We start from the raw sequence: 13,245 nt of genomic DNA, 5'->3' as shown, positions 1-13,245 counted from the left end.
CTTTGGCCCTCCAGATGTTGGATGATGAAAGCTATAGCCCAAGGATGCCTGGAGAATCACAGGCTCCCCACCCACACCCACCCTTTGTGCTGAGTGGTGCACTGAAGCATCTTTAAGACTCTCTGTTAGCTCATTTATATACCTGTTTAGTTAAACAAAGGAAATGCAGTAACAAGCTGTGGCCAAAAGAGAAACCTCTGGGTCTCCTGCCTAGGTCAAAGTGGAGCCTCTGTTCTCGTCGCTCAGCAACGTGACCGGGGAGGAAGGAAGGAGAAACTCGGCGGGATTCGTGCTTTCCCGGGATCTCCAACGGGACGACGAAGTTCTAAGCATGAAGCCTATCATTAAGCCCAAGCCCAAAATAGTTTGCTTGGATGAAAAGACGGTGCTGGCCGTAGCCAAGGCGAACATCTACAGTCAGATCATGGTGAGCAGGTTCTGTTACACGATGTTCTTGCAGAATCCAAGCAACACGGTGCTGTTTCCAAAGGAGACCGCAAACTCTTCCCGTTCCATGAAGTTGGGGGGTCTCTAAGGTGCTAAGTGACCCAGGTGGGCGCTGTGGGCTAAACCACTGAGCCTAGGGCTTGCTGATCAGAAGGTCGGCGGTTCGAATCCCTGCAATGGGGTGAGCTCCCGTTGCTTGGTCCCAGCTCCTGCCAACCTAGCAGTTCGAAAGCACGTCAAAGTGCAAGTAGATAAATAGGTACCGCTCCGGCGGGAAGGTAAACGGCGTTTCCGTGTGCTGCTCTGGTTCGCCAGAAGCAGCTTTGTCAGGCTGGCCACATGACCTGGAAGCTATACGCCGGCTCCCTCGGCCAATAATGCGAGATGAGTGCGCAACCCCAGAGTCGGTCACGACTGGACCTAATGGTCAGGGGTCCCTTTACCTTTAAGGTGCTACTGGAAGAAATTTTTTATTTTCTTTCAACTACGTCAGACCAACACAGCTACCTACCTGTAACTTGAACCATTGTTGTTAATTTTTTACCTTGTGCACTTCTAATTTTATATTGGGTTCAAAATTCTCTCCCCCCTAAAGAATCCTATATAATAATGTCCATGTTGTCCCTGCGTCCAGATGTCCCGTGTGTCCCTGGGTCACTGCGCATGTGCCCCAGGGATACAGGGATTGGACAGCAGAGACTGCGCGCGCGCACTCTCCCCCCACTCTGCCTCCTCCAACCGCCGCTCCCGCCGGGGTGGAGGCCGGCGAAGGCCTCCTCACAACCCTCCCTGGCCGTGAGGAGCGGCGGTTGGAGGAGGCGGGGGGGGGGAGAGTGCGCGCGTCCTTCCTGTCGGCGGCTGGGGGAGAGGAAGGAAGGAGGAGAAAGCGCCGCTTTCTCCTCCTCCGTTCCTGTCCCCCTGCCGCCGACAGTAAGGACGGGTCCCAGGGTTCGGAGAAGCGCTGCGCAAGCGCTTCTCCGAACCCCGGGATGTCTGCTTCCTGTCGGCGGCTGGGAGAGAGGAACGGAGGAGGAGAAAGCAGCGCTTTCTCCTCCTCCGTTCCTGTCCCCCTGCCGCCGACAGTAAGGACGGGTCCCAGGGTTCGGAGAAGCGCTGCGCAAGCGCTTCTCCGAACCCCGGGATGTCTGCTTCCTGTCGGCGGCTGGGAGAGAGGAACGGAGGAGGAGAAAGCAGCGCTTTCTCCTCCTCCGTTCCTGTCCCCCTGCCGCCGACAGTAAGGACAGGTCCCAGGGTTCGGAGAAGCGCTGCGCAAGCGCTTCTCCAAACCCCAGGATGTCTCCTTGCTGTCGGCGGCTGGGAGAGAGGAACGGAGGAGGAGAAAGCAGCGCTTTCTCCTCCTCCGTTCCTGTCCCCCTGCCGCCGACAGCAAGGACAGGTCCCAGGGTTCGGAGAAGCGCTGCACAAGCGCTTCTCCAAACCCCAGGATGTCTCCTTGCTGTCGGCGGCTGGGAGAGAGGAACGGAGGAGGAGAAAGCAGCGCTTTCTCCTCCTCCGTTCCTGTCCCCCTGCCGCCGACAGTAAGGACAGGTCCCAGGGTTCGGAGAAGCGCTGCGCAAGCGCTTCTCCAAACCCCAGGATGTCTCCTTGCTGTCGGCGGCTGGGAGAGAGGAACGGAGGAGGAGAAAGCAGCGCTTTCTCCTCCTCCGTTCCTGTCCCCCTGCCGCCGACAGCAAGGACAGGTCCCAGGGTTCGGAGAAGCGCTGCGCAAGCGCTTCTCCGAACCCCGGGATGTCTGCTTCCTGTCGGCGGCTGGGAGAGAGGAACGGAGGAGGAGAAAGCAGCGCTTTCTCCTCCTCCGTTCCTGTCCCCCTGCCGCCGACAGTAAGGACAGGTCCCAGGGTTCGGAGAAGCGCTGCGCAAGCGCTTCTCCAAACCCCAGGATGTCTCCTTGCTGTCGGCGGCTGGGAGAGAGGAACGGAGGAGGAGAAAGCAGCGCTTTCTCCTCCTCCGTTCCTGTCCCCCTGCCGCCGACAGCAAGGACAGGTCCCAGGGTTCGGAGAAGCGCTGCACAAGCGCTTCTCCAAACCCCAGGATGTCTCCTTGCTGTCGGCGGCTGGGAGAGAGGAACGGAGGAGGAGAAAGCAGCGCTTTCTCCTCCTCCGTTCCTGTCCCCCTGCCGCCGACAGTAAGGACAGGTCCCAGGGTTCGGAGAAGCGCTGCGCAAGCGCTTCTCCAAACCCCAGGATGTCTCCTTGCTGTCGGCGGCTGGGAGAGAGGAACGGAGGAGGAGAAAGCAGCGCTTTCTCCTCCTCCGTTCCTGTCCCCCTGCCGCCGACAGCAAGGACAGGTCCCAGGGTTCGGAGAAGCGCTGCACAAGCGCTTCTCCAAACCCCAGGATGTCTCCTTGCTGTCGGCGGCTGGGAGAGAGGAACGGAGGAGGAGAAAGCAGCGCTTTCTCCTCCTCCGTTCCTGTCCCCCTGCCGCCGACAGTAAGGACAGGTCCCAGGGTTCGGAGAAGCGCTGCGCAAGCGCTTCTCCAAACCCCAGGATGTTCTAGCGCCCGTTATTGAACGGGCTGAAATACACTAGTAAGAACAATAAAAAACCACCACAGTCTCCTTGCACCTTTCTAGACAGGTCAAGATTTCACAGATGGATGATGGTAGGGAGGCAGATTGAAGAACCACAACTGGCAATGGAGGTGGAAGGAGAAGAGAACATGTAGCTTCAACGTCTTTTAATGTATTGTTGCATTTATATCTCACATTTCCTCAAACAAGCACGTGTGGTTCTTCGCCCCCCCTCCCCCGGCCTCCATTTTATCCTGACAACATCCCTGGGAGGTAGGTCACGCCAAGACATAGTGACTAGCCATGGTCACCCAGCAAGCTTACTGGGGATATGAACCCCTGGCCTCCCGCTCTAGCCACTAGGCCACACTGCCTCTCCATTGCAATGGTGAAGAGGGGAGAGTTTTTCCAGCAAAGCTTTTAGGGCCGAATGTGACTAAGCACGGAACTGTCCCAATTATATTGAAAAGGGGCAGAGCTTGGCTTTTTTCTTTTTCTTTTTAAGAAAGCAAAAGGACCAATTCAGCAGAACAATGCAGAAGCCCAAATCCATAATAAAATTTTCAATCCCAATATGATACCCTCCAGATGTTGTTGTGGCTCAGTGGCAGGGTAGCAGCTGGCTTGCATGCAGAAGATCATTCAATCCCCTCTTCTCTTTCAATGTAGATTCTGAATCTGCATGGAAACAGGCTGAGCAAACTCCGAGACATCTCCAAGCTCACCGGGCTTCGCAAACTCATTATTAGTTTTAACGAATTCACCTGTTTAGATGACGTTTACCACTTGGTAAGAGTAATGCAACTATCTCTTTTCTCATTAGAGTGGGTATGTTCATAAAAATTAAATTTAAGGTTGAATTTAAGGCACAAAGTGAAAAAGCCCTGGAGTGAAGGGAGCTTTTCATGGGGAAATGCAAGTCTTTGGACATCATTGGATATAATATTTATCTGCTTAAAACCTTTTATGTGACTTCATAGACCATAGAATTGAAGAGTTGGAAGGGACCCCAAAGGCCATCTAGTCCACGGGTGTCAAACACAAGGCCCGGGGGCCTAATCCGGCCCGTCAGACCTCGTCATGTGGCCCGCGTAGCCGCCACCAACAATAACCGCTGACAGTAGTTCTGGAGCCTGCGATTAGCCGAGGGTCAAAACCGGAGGCGGGGCTGCAGGCAGAGGGCGTGGCGCTGGAGCCGCGCTGACGGCCTTGGCCAGGGAATTTCAATTTCGAATGAGGCTGAGGGAGGCAGTGGCACAGCAGCCAGACGGGGAAGTGAGATGCAGGAGGAGGAGGAGGAAGCCCGCCGAGGAGGTAGGAAAGCCCTACAGGCGCCGCCGGCAAAGTTGGTGCCGGGATGGAGCAGTGCTGGGGTTTTTTTTGGCGGGCTTTGCTGTTGTCTCCGAGAGTGAGTGAGGCGGCACTGGGGAGCCGCCGCCCGCCGTTTCCCTTCCTCCCTTCGGCTGCATCCGGGAGGTGGACGAGCGAGCGGGCGAAAGGGATGCGGAGTGAGCCTGAGGGGGAAGTAGGCGAAGCGCAACAGTCGCTCTCTTGATTCCCTCTTCCCCCGTTTTCTCCTCATAGACACTCGGGAGGGTGCCTGGCTTTTGCTCTGCCCCCCACCCCCGAGCCGCCCTTTGGCTTCTCAGTTCCGGCAGAGCTGTTCCCCGGGGGGCGGCCGGGAGGGAGGCGGCGACGACGGCACGGGTTCCTGCTCTTCCCGTTCTGCCGCCGCCTCCTCTCAGCCCCTCGTGATGTAGGGCTCCAGATGGAGTCGCCTCGCGGTTTGAGTAGGTGGGAGGGGAATTTTTTTTTGGGGGGGGAGGTTTTCAAGCCTCCTCTGCCTGCAGTCCCGGTAGGGAGAGGCGGTGGCGAAGACGACAACAGCGTGGGTGGGGGGAAGAGCAGCTCTGAGGCGAAGATGCACGTCCGCTGGGGCTGCCGCTGCCGTCCTCCTCGGGAAATCCGCTGCCCTCCCTCAGCGCGAGGGGAAGGGACTCTGGCGCTGAGGAGGGAGGATGCAAAAGCAAAGCAGGGAGTTGGCGCTGCACCGCATGTTCCTGCCCCTCTCCAAAGCATGGGGTTGGTTGCAGCGTGTGGCATCCTGCCTAGCGGGGTTTGGGTGTGCGCAGGGCGGGAGAGGGAAGCCCTCTTTCCATCTGCAGGTTTTTAATCCCAGAAGTGGCTTTCTCCTTCCTGCCGAAGGTTTAGTTGAGCCCCCCCCCGGAAGCCGTCGACCCCCACCTTTTGTTCAAATTTCCCTTGTTTACATCCCCTCCCACACACGCGCCACGACGCAGGAATGTGATCCGCGTGGGGGCAGGAATGAGCTTACATTATTACAAAAAACAGTAATAATTGAATGCAGTGACAATAATTTATGATAATAAAGAGTGGACACATAGTCCTACAGACACAACCGGCCCTTTGAGGGTGACCAAACTGCTGATGCGGCCCCCGATGAATTTGAGTTTGACACCCCTGATCTAGTCAAACCCCCTGCAATGTAGGAATCTCAGCTAAAGCATCCCTGGCATACAGCCATCCATCCAACCTCTGCTGAAAAACCTCCAAGGAAGGAGAGACTACCACTTTCCGAGGGAGACTGTGGCATAAAATTCTACTTAATATTGATCCAGAGCAGAACTCTTGACGTATAGTTAGCAGAGTAAAAACTTAAACATGTTGCAGGATTCCCAAGAAATAGACCAGAGGCGGTTGTATTTCATCCAGCGAAGCTTTACTGCTACTGAAGGCAAATGAGCACAATGGCCACAAATCCAATACATTCAGGATTGGCACTGTCCATAAGAAATCCAGTTGCAGCAGACTTAACTTAAATTTGCAATAACTTATAATAAGTCTAAACCTTAACACTAAAATGTGATCTTCTTTTGTGCAATCTGTAGCACAGCCAAATTCAGAGCACATAATGATTTCACATTTGCAATTGAGAATGTCTTTTTTTTAATTTTAAATAAATATTATTAATTATAACAATCAATACAATCCATCTTATACATTAAGCAATTGAGAATGTCAAAGAGCTTGTCAAGTTTTGAAGCAAAGGCTTCTTTAATATCTAACTTGCCCCTTCCAAGAGATATGTTTTTTGCTTGCTCCCAACTTTCTTGAATCTTTGCTAATACTGTAACTCTTGAATTCACAACAGGGAAAACAAAAGAACAGTTTGCTCGATCCCATTTTTCAAGTACTTTAGGATATATGTCTTTTGCAACACTGGCAGCTGGATAGTTTCTCATATCCTCACTACTTTGTTCTCTCAGCAACAGTCCATATCTTAACACGTCTCGCAAAGTGGGTAATTCAGAAGGCAACATGCCTCTTCCACTTCCAATAAGGTTGCTCATATGTGTGAATGTTCCCTGTCTTGTTCTCTTCTTTGTAGTCATAGTGAAGCAGTTATCACTGGTTGTAGAAAGCAAAAAAGATATCACATACCGTTGTATAATATTAATAGTACAGATAACTACAATACATATATAAGAGAACTACAATATCTTGTAATCAATTTTAGGCACTTATCAACATCTCTTTTCATGAAAATTTGGGAATAACCTATATGTTTAAATGACAGAATTTTTTTTAAAAATGTTAAAAAGTAGGAACTTTTCACATAGATATTTACCAAGCAAGACCTAAATATTTACAAGTAACCAAAATATATTTCAAATTACCTAATCATACCACAACTTTTTATCACCCCTCAAATCAGGATTTTTAAAGATGAAAAATTCAACACGCCCTACTAAGTATACTATGTACAGAACACCACACCAGAAGGAAGAGAGATAGAAAGAGAAAGTGAAACCAGGCTCCTTCTGGCCTGTTATTATATCCAGTGGTAGCTCGCAAGACGAATTTTTCGCAAGACGAGTGCGTCTTGCGATCTGATGATGACTTGCAAGACGAATTCGTTTTGCAAAGAATTCGTCTTGCGAATCGCGGTTTCCCATAGGAATGCATTGAAATTTAATTAATGCGTTCCTATGGGCAAAAAAAGAAATGTCAATGCATTCCTATGGGAAACCGCGATTCACAAGACGAATTTTTCGCGGAACGAATTGACTCGCAGAACGAATGAAATTCATCTTGCGAGACACCACTGCAGTCAGTATGACCTTGACAGAAGAGATAAGAGAAGCAGTTTAAGCCAGCTGTGCTCAGCTTCTCTGAAGGAACAACCGAAACATCATGAACCTTCTGCTTGCTTCTTTCACACAGAGAAGCTTCCAGAACCCTCTTGAATTAAGTAGAATAGGAAAGATCTCTACACATCAGATCAATACTTTCTGCACCAAGAAATGCAAACTGACAGACAGTTCCACTGACAAACCACCCAGTGCAATCATAATACCATGCACATTGTTCTGCAAACGAATTAGTTTCCTAGCTGCCTGCTTTTCAAGTCATCCTCACACATCTTACTTCTGCTGCAGCCGAACCTGGAATATTTTGACGCCAGCCATAACCACGTCATCACCCTGGAGGGCATCAGAGGCCTGAACAAACTGAAGTATTTGGACTTGAGCTGGAACCAGCTGAAGAAGGCCGGGGAGGAAATTGGCGTCTTACGGAAACATACCCCCATGGTGCTCAGTCTCGATATCCGCCATAACCCATGGCATAAGGTATATCTCCTCCTGAACTTGCAACGAAACAAACAAACAAAAAAAGACACAGGGGCCTTTTTTTTACTTCAGTGCGACCTTTCAAGTAAGCCCCATTGGCACTGCTCTTTGTTAATGCTAATAGGACTATTCCCTGTTTCTGCTGTGAGGGCTGTTATAGGATGGCAGCGATGGGGAGCCTCTGGCCTGCAGATGTTGCCAGAGGTTCCCCACACCCTGCAGCTACTTCTGTGTTGGATATGAGGCTGCCGCAGGAGCTACTTCCCCCTCCTGCCATAGTAGTGCGGTAGAGAAGGCCGTGCTGAATTTCATTTGCTGTCCCTTTCATTCGCTGTCCGTTCACTTGCCTCGTTTATACGTTGCTTTCCCTATAAGATGGGCCAAAGCGAGGAGTAAACAGCAAAACATAAATAAGAACTAATAAAACAAAAACAAAAAAAGCAATGTCACCACAAGGCAGGACTAAATCTGGTAGCGATCAATAACTTGCAAACAGCGTCACAGGTTTCCTCCATCCCTACGCCTTGGTAAACACAAATGTTCTTAAGTTGTGTGTGGAAGGTGAACAATGCAGGACCTGGCAGCCTTTCTCCCTGGGTTAACTTACACTTTGGGGTAGGTGCCACCACCTGTGGGAATGTTGGGGCAAGTAGGAGAGGATATATTGATTAAATATTATCCCTCCTCACGCTAGTGAGCAAGCAGCAGCAGAGCACATTCCCTTGCAGATTGCTGGAAGCAAGTTGATGGGTTCGTTAGAATCATTTAAATCAAGCAATCCAATCTGGCTTGTCCAGACTGGCTTGTTCCTGGTAAGTTTCCCCTTTTGTTTCCCTCTTAAAATAATAATTTCACGACAGTCTTCTTTAAAAGTACAGTGGAACCTCGGTTTATGAACACCTCGGTTTACGAATTTTCAGTTTATGAATGCTGCAGACCCATCTGGAACGGATTAATCCACTTTCCATTACTTTCAATGGGAAAGTTCGCTTCAGTTTATGAACGCTTCAGTTTATGAACAGATTTCCGGAACCAATTACACCCATGCTTCGGGTTAAGTATGCTTCAGTTTGGGTACTCCGCGGACCCGTCTGGAACGGATTAATCCACTTTCCATTACTTTCAATGGGAAAGTTCGCTTCAGTTTATGAACGCTTCAGTTTATGAACAGACTTCCGGAACCAATTGTGTTCATAAACCGAGGTACCACTGTAAAAGTTTACTTACATTCAGTTCACAGCAGTAATCTGAAGGCAGGGTTTATCATGTGGTTACAGTTACATTTGTAGAGAAAATAAGTCTGAGCTAGACCTCAGGCTTTCTACCTTGCGGCTCCCATCCTCTGTAAGGATGAGCCATGCGCTGCTAAGAGCCAGGAGAGGAGGTCCAAGAGAGAAGCTTGAAAGGAGAAAATGGAAAAAAGGGGAGATGGCTGCAGGGTCAGCTAGGGTCATGCCCATCTACCCGGTGACACACAATGACAGGAAGTCCTCCCTGTCTGGAGCCACATTCACCAGTGTGTCCAGGCAACAGGAAAACGTTGTATCTGACTGCTTCAGTGAAGATACATCCCACACCACCAAACGCTTCCGTCCAAGAGAAACGTCACCCCACTCTTGTTTTTCTCCTCCCTGCCGCCAGCCAGCCTCCGTACGCTTGAGTGTGATTGGCCAGCTGAGGGCTCTGACCCACCTTGACGGACTTCTGATCACTGAGGACGAGGCAGCAGCTGCCATCCAGTTCATGGCAGACTCGAAAATCACGCAGGTTAGATAGCCCGGGTTTGTTTGCTCATTTAAGGCAGCGGCAAGGAAGAGTTCTCAGCCCGAGTGGGGCATCTCCTCGTGGGCAAACCTTTGGAGGGAGGGGAGCAAGGTGTAGTGGGGTCAGCGCTGTCTTTAGCATATGCACCACTGGGGTGCAAAGATCCTCTCAGCACCCCCAAATTTCATGTGCATGGCGCCGTTGTGAATGACAAGCGCCGCCACTGGCGCGGTGGCGCATGTTTGGTCAATAAGCGCACAAAGTCGAAAGTCCTTTAGTGAAACAGTAGGTATACATTTCGGTAATACCTAGGTATATATGTATTTTGTTTTTCTAGCTCGATCAACATTATTTATTATTTCTTAACAGGTAGATAGTTAAGAGCTTAGGGGGCTTCAGCAGCGGGTACCTGGCGCCCCCCCCAGAATTTGGCGCCCGGGTGCCTTGCACCCCTTGCACCCCCTGGTAAAGACGGCCCTGAGTGGGGTAGCAGAACTGGAAATAATGCCAATATATTTCACGCCTGACAATGCATGTGCCCTTTGAGTTTCAGATAGTACATGGGTAGACGAGTCGAAGAAGCCCAGGACACAAATTTTCAAGGCCCTCTAGCGGCTAGGGCGGCTCATTTGCCAGGATTTAGCATTACCTCTGGAAGTGTCTGCTCAATTCTGACCAGACTTTGTTTTGTGGGCATTCCCAAGAGGGAATGCTCGAAGGATATGCAGCAGGAGATCCATTTGGGTCCTGTACGTATGTCTACCAGGATTTCCACAATCACCCCATGCTCTGAGCTGTAGACCCACATACTGCAGGAAGAGCTTTTTGTTTTAGAGGGTCCATAAACAGAGCAGGGGAGAATGATCAGTTTGGTTGGGTTTTGGGAAGCCTCCGCATGCTATTGGACTCCATCTCCCATCAGTCTCAGCCAGCATGGGCCAATGGCGAGGGATGATGGGAGTTGCAGTCCAGTTACAGGTTCCCCACCCCTCGAGGTAGGCAGACTTGGTTTTCTGTTAAGCTGATAGTCTCTCCACCAGTGAGTTTCTTCATCCACCTTGCAGGCATTTTATAAAGCCGAAAGTATGCTTGGCCTAACCAGAAATGAGCCTGCTCTAGCAAGGTTGGGAGGGGGGGAATCCCCCCTCTCTCACACATTTGCTTTAGAAATGTCTCCAAGGGTGATTTTATTGGGTTGCGACGCTGCACGTTCGTTTGCTGTTTGCCTTCATTCTGGTGGTTTCGTTCCTCCAGGTGTCTCTGGTGGAGAATTCTCGGACGGACCAAGACAGACTTCGCATACTGAGCATCCTTCCTCAGGCTGTGATCCTGACCCAGATTAGCCAGAACAAAGTGGACGTGTTTCAGAACAACTGGCCTTCTCGGGTAAGGGGAAAACCTTATCAAATACCACGTGCTTGTAAAATCAGATCTCCTGAAATTTTGGGAGCAGGTCGACCACTTCTGGGACCTGCTGTGCCACTCCCATTGCCTCTTAGAACCAGCATAGGAGAAAAAAATAGCTGGGTCTCTTTAACGCTGTGGCTCTTTAACGTACAGTGGGCAGTAGGATGATCTAGGGGGGTGCTGGAGGCAAGGGGGCTGCTGGAGGTGTAGCCGGCTGTCAGACTTTGGAAGGCTGACATCACTGCATCAAGTTCATAAAGTTTTGTTGAATTAAATAAACTAGTTTTAATTAATGAGCTGTTACTTTTTTGGAATTTTATTGGGTCATTATCTTGCCTTAGTGGCTCGTGGAAACTACCATTCTGAATAAGGGTAGGGGGGCACTGGGAATGAATTTTTGGAACGAAGCAGGTGGAACGGAAAAGTTTGCGTTCGACAGATAAGATAAAAGCAGACTGTTCCAAAAAAAAAAACCCACCTTCTGTGGCTCCATCGGTGCCTCAGAGTAAGCACTTCATGGTTATAATGGAGCCGTCTTACTCTAACCACTAAGGCTAATGGTCCATTGAGCTGACTGATAGGCAGCCATTTCCCAAGCTCTCCGGACAAACCTCAGGTCCAGCTCCTTTCAACGTACACATGGGCACAATTCTCATTCTCCCTCCTAAATGACCACCCACCGTTTATAGTCCGTTCCACAAAATAAGGACATTGGACAAGGCAGTCCAGGGAGATCCTCGGGCACCTCATCCTGTCATAGTCTGTGTTGCGGCCCATCATCCAGAATCATGTTAATTTGCCATGTAGAAAAGGTTAAAAGCTCCTCTGTCAGTTCGATTTGTTGTGCGGCGCATAGCATAGCTAGAGGAGAACACATTTGGGCAGATGAGCATAGCGTTCTGCTCTTTGTACATTAAGGGAAGCACATTCACAGACGCTGCCAAGAGAGGCGGATGTTTCAGCCCATGGTGTCAACATTACACTGTGTGACATCAGTGCCAAAGGTGATTCGTATCGGGGGAAAGGACGCATTTTTGCTGAAAACATATATGCATTGCAACAAGAGGCAAGAAGAGAAATCTCTGGGGTTCTCGGGGTGGTACTTACTGGGTTTCAGAAAGATGGGTCCAAAACACACCTCAGTTACCTGTCCACTGGAGAATCTTTTGAAAGCCACTGTCTCGCTGCCTCAGTATCCATCTCTGTAAAATGGGAATCCTGGGAAGCTAGATTCCCACATTATTGTGAGGATGAAAGAAAGTAATGAGATACAAATCAGCGCGGCAGCACTGCGTTTTGTGGTTTATCTTTTTTTAAAGTGTCAATAAGAAATTTTAAAATGTTGACGATCAGTCGGAATTTCCGCAGGTATTAGACTCTGCACATTGTTCTTAAAATGCAGCACCCAATGTACGCACGCACTCACAGAAACTGAAATATAGAAATTGTGATTATTATTATTTATTACAATTGTTAGTCACTTTATACAGAAAGAAAAGACTTGGTGAAATTCAATGAGATAAAATATGCTCCTGTCTGTCGTTGAGTGTAGGATAGACCTTGCACCAAACATCATATGCACTAATGATTCTCATGCCTAAACTCCTGAATTCATTGGTTCGGCGTAGTGATACAGTGAGGATTGTGTTTTATTCTCGCCCCCCTCCCTCTGCCCCGACAGATTACGGTATTAAACCTTGACGGGCAACATCTCAGCAGAATCAGTGGCTTGGAGAAACTGGAGAATTTGCGGTGGGCATCCTTTAGCAACAACAATCTCACTAAAATAGAAGGACTGGATACTTGCCAAAATCTGGAGGAGCTCACAGTAGACGGAAACTGCATCACAACCCTCGAGGGTAAGGTATTTTGCATGCTCCGTTCCGAATGTCCACAGCTTTGGGCGTTCCTGGGCTTGGCTCTGCTCCCAGGGAGGGGGCCGAGGCCAGGAGCACTTCCTTACAGTGGCAGCTTTTGCAAGAGCTTTGCCTGGAGGAGACAGGCGTCGCATGGTCGTCCGCCTTGGAGAAGCGGCGCTCAGAAAGTTCAGCTGGTGCGGAACGCTTTCTGTTCAGGGCTTTTGATACTCGATGGCGCTGGCTTCTGAATTGTTTCTGGGTCCATGGGCGTAGGCAGGATTCAGGCAGATTCAGAATGAAGTGTCTCAACAACAGTTGTTGTTATTATTATTATTAATTTTACTTTGTCAAAGTAATTGTTGTTTAGTCGTTTAGTCGTGTCCGACTCTTTGTGCCCCCATGGACCATAGCATGCCAGGCACTCTTGTCTTCCACTGTCAAAGTAATAATCATACATATATAAGAATAAAAATGTGCACCCCACCACTGAGACCATTCCATTGTAACCATCCAACCTCCCAAAATTTCAACATCTCTTGCAATGGTTTGACCCCTTTCCGTTTTAAAAGTCCAAATACTACAAAC

The 13,245-nt window shown here is 49.7% G+C and overlaps 1 protein-coding gene across 1 annotated transcript in view; it reads left to right on the top strand.

Annotated features, from left to right (window-relative positions):
• LRRC9 (leucine rich repeat containing 9) overlaps positions 1-13,245 on the top strand; it is a 77,366-nt gene that overhangs the window by 36,243 nt on the left and 27,878 nt on the right. The window contains exons 16-21 of the mRNA XM_060271210.2: positions 215-427; positions 3,648-3,767; positions 7,439-7,630; positions 9,272-9,397; positions 10,649-10,780; positions 12,483-12,660. Of these exons, the coding sequence (XP_060127193.2) occupies positions 215-427; positions 3,648-3,767; positions 7,439-7,630; positions 9,272-9,397; positions 10,649-10,780; positions 12,483-12,660 (961 nt within the window). The remainder of the gene's footprint in view (positions 1-214; positions 428-3,647; positions 3,768-7,438; positions 7,631-9,271; positions 9,398-10,648; positions 10,781-12,482; positions 12,661-13,245) is intronic.

Source organism: Zootoca vivipara, chromosome 1 (genome assembly GCF_965207765.1).
Source record: "Zootoca vivipara chromosome 1, rZooViv2.hap1.1, whole genome shotgun sequence".
NCBI classification, from domain to species: Eukaryota; Metazoa; Chordata; class Lepidosauria; order Squamata; family Lacertidae; genus Zootoca; species Zootoca vivipara.
Note: the sequence above shows the minus strand (reverse complement) of the source record. Positions and strands in the feature narration are given on the sequence as shown.